This window comes from Adiantum capillus-veneris, chromosome 28, assembly GCF_014529385.1.
Source record: "Adiantum capillus-veneris isolate H3 chromosome 28, ASM1452938v2, whole genome shotgun sequence".
In the NCBI taxonomy this organism is placed as follows: domain Eukaryota; kingdom Viridiplantae; phylum Streptophyta; class Polypodiopsida; order Polypodiales; family Pteridaceae; genus Adiantum; species Adiantum capillus-veneris.
The window spans coordinates 68,527,414-68,533,760 of NC_140958.1; the positions used below are offsets into that span (position 1 = coordinate 68,527,414).

The window sequence follows — 6,347 nt, forward strand, 5'->3', positions numbered from 1 at the left end:
TTCGAACTTGCAACATGGAAGCACAACCATCAACTTACAAATGACGCAAAAGCCAATATAGACAAAGAATAGATGAAGAATATAGTACAAAATCTCTTTGCCACTACGTCAAAGGGAGAAAGAATCAAGTGATTTCTCATGAAAGAATTGCATGGCATATGTGAAAGCATATTTTCCTAAATCAATGATTGCACATACAATGAACATCTCTACAAGGTCAATGTGACTTTGGAGGTGATAATTAGATAGATCTAGTATGGAGCAGCAAACATCATATGAGGTCGGATAGGGTTTAGGATTTAGGGTTTAGGGTTTAAGGATTGATGAATCCAATGTGGCCTAGGGTGGTAATGCCATATTGCATGGTCATGGGACATGCATGATGTCAACGTCTATTGAATCGGTGCTGTGCATATTTTGATAGGTGTAAAAATGAATGAAATTATTCTTTTCCAAGAGGGGAGTATGTCATAACATCTTCGCCATACCCTCTTGGAGAGAGAGAGAGAGAGAGAGAGAGAGAGAGAGTATCAAAAGCCGATGTACCAACCAAACAAATCCAATGGCATTTACATCCCAATCCCAAGCCCACCGACTTGATGGCGTAAGGACGTGATGATGTGGCATATGTTTTAATATACAATTCTTAGCTCAGATTATAAGCCACATCCTTTCTGGCTTAAGCCATAAAAACAGATTGTTTTTGTAAGCATATATTGTTGAATTACTTTTGACCCATTGCATCTATAAATTAAAGGACAAGGCATCAATTGGAACTGAGATTGTGGTGAGTGGTCTCACTTGACAAAGGTACAAAAGGTTCTTGACTGCTATACCAGAAAAATACCACTAGGGACAAGCAAACATTCTTCGAAGGAGAACTCTATCTCTTCTACATCAACTTGGAATTCAAGTATATGAAGTTGCTTTCTGTTCTGTTTTTCAATTGCTGAAAGTCTGTAATGATAATTTTCCTATTGGCATGTGGTGCCGGCCCGGTTGAAGGCACATAAAGAGCACCAAATTTGAGCATAATATTCTCACGAATGAAGGCAAGAGAATTCCTTGAGCTGGATCATGATTTTCTAAACTTGAACTTCATCAAGCTCTCAAGTTCATTTAGTTAATTAAGACCTTCCACATTCATAAGTCATTTGAGACATCCGCAAATACTAGTTGCCAATAATCCTATTTCATCGGAGACTAGTCTTAACATACCACTTTCACAATCAAAGGGATGTATTGAAGTGTACACACTAAATCTCATTCTTAATACTAAAATGCAACATGCAGACATAGTCGACGACAAAGGCAGCATCGATGAACACAATAAACAAAGAAAGAGACAAATATTTGACCTTATTTTAAACATCGATGTTTTGTACATTGCCCAACCCATGTGTATGGTTATAGTCTTCAACAAGGAGAGAGTCTTTAAGTTGAAGCTCCATCATCCATTTTGCATAATCAAGAGTGTAATTCTAAAATGCGATCGAATACTCATGCAAACCCTAACAATTGTGGAAGTAGCTTAACTACATCATCAAATTGAGAAGGATCTTGGTGAATTGGCTCTGTAGGAAGAGACCCTTTACATAACTTTGATAACATGAAAAGGCATCCTCTTATAAAATGCATTCTGTTCTTTAAGCTACTGACAAAAAGGATAACCCACATACCTCTATGTATACACCTTTAGATATTATTAGGGCAGCATCCCTTGACTCCAAGTTGCATGTGTTTGTATTAGAAAGTGGCTCAAACTAACCTAAGGGACTTTAATGTTCTTCACAATATTGATAGAATTACTCAAGGATAAGAGTGGCAATAGCTTATGCAGGTTCTCTCTTCTATATCCACTGGCTTTTATGCTTGATGACGACCGGAGGGAAGATTGGGTAGAAATAGAGGATCCTCAAGAAGGCGCTTCAACACATTCCTAGGAAGCGCCGTGCAAATCTCTACATCCCCTTCACTTGAACCAGGGCGACCCCCAAACAAGACTAGTTCCCCTTCTCCAACTATCTTTGCTGCTCGGGCTGCCACCGGTTTGCCCCATCCAAAATCCACTTGATACACAGGAAACCTCGGCGAGCTCGCTACATTGTGCCCTTTTCCTCTTCGCAACTTCCCTATCGCGCTTAAGAAGCTGTTGTCATGAGTCTCCAAAAAATGCATGAGAGTCCCAATATCATCTTGCACTTTGAGGACAAGCTTATGAATATGACTTGCTGTAGCTCGCAAGGTCTCATTGCCTATCTTACCAGCTGTGCTCAGCACTAAGCTAAAGCAGATGACATTGCCAAAGTATGAGGGCGGCAGAGGGGGGGTTATGCGGCTGCGACAATTGGCAAGGACAGTGAAATAGGTTGGGTCGTGCTTCTGACTTTGGCGAGCAGCGGTGGTGCGCTGCCAAAAATGCGCACATATGACCTCGTACGAGGTAAAGCCTTCACCAGCCTCATTCTTCAACATTTTCACAGATGAGGCTGACAAGTCCAGGGCACATTGCATCAAAGGCTCGGGTTCGGCATCTGATGAAGCATTCCCATTTGAGGACGGTTTCGTGTCGTTGTTATCCTTCGTTTCCTCTTGGCTAACTGCAGAGTCTGCTGCCTCTTCGTCGCTGTCCAATAATGCAAATTCCCAGAGGGAGGCTATCTCAGGAGACGGATCTGACAAAGCGAGCTTTTGCCGATCATGAAGGGGTGGTAAACTCAAAGGGACCCCTCTTGAACACTCTGACCATGAAACCAAGAAGTTCCATAGAGAGTGCCCATCCGCAACAACGTGGCTCTGAGTAATTCCGAGCGCAAAACCACCATCGGAGAAGGTAGTCACCTGCTCAAGATCATAACGCAAAGCTCTCTCTCTCTCTCTCTCTCTCACCATCAACAACAGCAGGCCGCATCCTTCAGACAGGCTATGTCCTTTTGTGTCCACTAAGTACCTCCTGCCGATTGCACTCACATCTATTCATACCTCTCTCTCTCTCTCTCTCTCTCTCTCATACCTGGATGCAGAGAAGAGGGCTGGAGTAGAGGCAGTCCCCTTTGTGATCCGGCATCTGGCAGAGCTGCTCAAAGAAGGGCTTCATCTGGAAGCCATCCTGGGCAAGTAGGGAGAGGGGCACATGAATGGAAGCTTCCACAAATTCAATGCCCGCATCGTTGCAGTCAATGAAGAGCCGATGTGGAGGGTCGGAGCCCAGGGCAAGGCGGCCGCACCAGGGGAAGTAATGAACCAGGCAAAGGGAGAGGCTGTGCTTGAGCTGCTGTACGAATGAAGAGGATGTAGATGAAGCCACGGGGCGCTTGTAGAAGAGGAGACGGCGGTTGTAATGGAGTGCTCGCCAGAGAATATCGAGGGACGGCAAGAAGAGGGCTTGACGGGGAGTGGGCGAGGAGGGAAGCAGACTCTCTCTGGACAAGACCCTAATTTCGGGGGGTGAGGCAGAGATACTGCTCCAGAAGTCCGCCATAGCTGCCGACTGCCGAGCTCGATCAAGCGAATGTCGAAGGAAGAGATATCAGCTTCAGGAGAGAGGCCAAAGCAAATGCAACGATTCCAAAAGCCCCACCACAACAAAACTAGAGTGCTTCGTCAGCCTGCATAATCGGAAGTGGTACATCGAGGCATTGAAGAAGAGTATATATTAGTGAAAAGAACATAGAAGTGAAAGCTAAGAGAGAGAGAGAGGGGGGGAGAGGGAGAGGGAGAGGGAGAGGGAGAGAGAGAGAGAGAGAGAGAGAGAGAGAGAATTTGTTTTTTTTTTTGACAAATCTTGTTAACGTAAGAGAGTAGAAGTCACTCGTATGTGTAAAAATATATATACTATTTTCATCTCATACAAGCACTGAACAAGAGTATGCATCCGTAAAGAAGAACGAAGAAATGAAAGGTGAGAGAGAGAGAGAACGCTTATTATTTGTTTTGCAAAAATGTTGTTACGCTAAGTGAGTGTAAGTCATTGAAACGATTTGATGTAAATAGCATGCCAAACAGTTGATGCATTAAGAACGGAACTAAGCAAACGAGAGTTGAGAAGGCTTTGAATGTAGCATGCAATGACTTTTTTACAATGAAATGGACAGAAGTTCTATGGAGAAGAGGAGGAGGACTAGGTAACAACACATATCAGTGGGAGTTTTTGATGCAGAAAGAAAGGGCTATATCGGTAAAATGCTCTTCAGAGTTGCACGTGTGGCTAACTGGTTGACAGAAAAATAGCGCGAAACGAATTGTTTAGCTGACTGAAGGTGGCTGGGGACCACGTTAGAGTAATTTAATTCTATAGTCTCGAGTAGACCGAGCACGTCCGCAATCTGAATGAGCAACATACAATGGTGTTTTGTGGAGCAACCAGCTAGCACGGCGATGTCGATGGTGATTTGTCGATTGAGTGTATTCCAAGTGATGTAATGTGGATGCCATGGGATAGGTGGCTGAACTGGCCATGGAATGAACTCACTCCATTTATGCATGTAATGTCTGAGGACCCGCTGTTGCAAATGTGGGTAAAGACAGTATTGCAACATGTACATTGCAGTATGAAATTCTGACTGTTGCTCAATCAGATCAACTGGAATCAGCCTACCCATTCTAAACTGAAAAGAAAAATCATTTAAATCAAAGAAGTTGATAAGTTATCATGTCTGCCATAGTTTGAATAAAAAAAAAAAACATTGTTGTAGCCAATGACCAACGTTATATGACAAAGACAGTGAACAAAACAATGAAATGAAGATGGCAGAAGTTCGCAGCTATATCTGCTTGTTTTTTTTCAAAAAATAATATTTTCTCAACCTTGGTGGATGTCTAGAACAAACGTTATAACCTAATGCTGTTGTTGTTTTGTGTTGTTTAATATAGAAATGTTCTAAGTTTCTAGCTTTATGTATATTGGTACTGGTTGCTAAAGTGGTAATTTCAAAATTATCCTCGAAAGGACTATGTGCCTGCATGTCCGCTTGCATTCTCCTCGGAGAATTGCGCTTGTGCTGGCTAACGCGTTTATGGACGTTATTTGTAACTCCGATAATCTCCTATCGTTTTTTGTGCAGCGTATACTGTAGACTATGTATTCTTCCCACAACGCTGCTTTTTCTGGGGTGGAAGGCCGATGCTTGTCTCTGGTTGTTGGTGAGTGTCTAAATCTGCAGTCCATGCAGATTGGTTAGGCCAATTAAAAAATGACGGTGCTGCGGACAAGTGAATGGAAGGTAGTGATACTTGTTATCCATACTTGCCTTGGTCTATTGCAACTGGCTCGTATGGAGAGGCTGGTTGTCCGTAATTTACTGCCTTGTGTTCACTATAGTGCCATGCTACCTTCTGGATTATGATAGGTGGATTAGTTGCATCGTGCGTGTGGTTTGCTGAAGTCATGAAATTTGTCAAGATAGCGGCACAGTTTTCTTGAGTAGCTTTTGAAAGTTCAGCTAAATCAATGTTGTAACCAAACCGAAGCTGCTCCATCGTATACAGTGTCACTCCTTCAGTTTTTATGTCGAGGAGTTGTTGTGCTTCAACATTACGCAACATACTGTCATCATCCTCGTACTGGATGTCAAGCTCTTCAAGTATTTGCTTCATGAGACCTGCAAGATGTAGGAGCAAGCTGGTGAGCGTAACAGAGAGAAGGCATTATATTTTTCTTTTCTAATAGTACATGTTGTCATTCTGTCTGTGCTTGGTGTGGCCATCGTTTGGTTTAGAGCTTTATATCTTGCGTCGCACTTATTCATGAAGTTGCGACGCTCTTGAAAAGTATGGAACCCCTCAATATACGCATGGGGTTTCTCGCCTGCTGAGTTAGCCAGTCTCATCTGCTTAGTCGTGAAGTAAAATCTCTTAGGTTGTATCGATGGTTGCGTTTCCTTTGCATTGTTCGTGTATTGCTTGAAGAGCTACACAGTAAGATGAGTGATTGACTCGCATGTGTATACATAGACAGATGCAAGATCAGACAAGCGCGCAAAATGTATCGTGTTGTGATCCATTGTTTGATTCAGTTTCCTGCACGTAAAAATAATTATTTTGACGATCTGTTGCAGTATTTCTGAAGCATAAGATCCGACAAATGTTCAAACTCAAATGAATGAAGTGAGAAAGGCAAGAGCAGTAAATTTACAAAAGGTGGATCAGAGTGAGTAGGGGTGATAGGGAAGATGTCTCAGCAATGCAACATATTGAACATGACAAGTCCACAGAAGAGAAGATAAGTAGTTAAATAGAAATTCCTAGTTTATATACAAGGCAGTTACAAGGCAATTTCATCAGTTTAATAGAAAGAGGAATTGAGACTGAAGAGGGCATAGGAAACATTCACGGCTAGAAGTTCAAAA

At 42.5% G+C, this 6,347-nt stretch overlaps 1 protein-coding gene across 1 annotated transcript; it reads right to left on the reverse strand.

The window, feature by feature from the left end:
* Nucleotides 1-1,720: 1,720 nt before the first annotated feature.
* LOC147420620 (hydroxycinnamoyltransferase-like) lies at nt 1,721-3,609 on the reverse strand. Its single transcript, XM_086504740.1, has 2 exons — nt 3,014-3,609; nt 1,721-2,841 (listed from the first exon to the last, which is right to left on the reverse strand). The coding sequence occupies exons 1-2, from the start codon at nt 3,479-3,481 to the stop codon at nt 1,867-1,869; spliced, it is 1,443 nt and encodes a 480-aa protein (XP_086360866.1). The 5' UTR covers nt 3,482-3,609; the 3' UTR covers nt 1,721-1,866.
* Between the last annotated feature and the right edge of the window lie 2,738 nt (nt 3,610-6,347).

Bases quoted from the DNA above. Each gene is read 5' to 3' on its own strand.
- LOC147420620 (XM_086504740.1), bottom strand. From the start codon at position 3,481: ATGGCGGACTTCTGGAGCAGTATCTCTGCCTCACCCCCCGAAATTAGG. The intron at 2,842-3,013 runs GTATGAGAGAGA...GATCTTGAGCAG, and splicing joins GCCCTCTTCTCTGCATCCAG to GTGACTACCTTCTCCGATGG.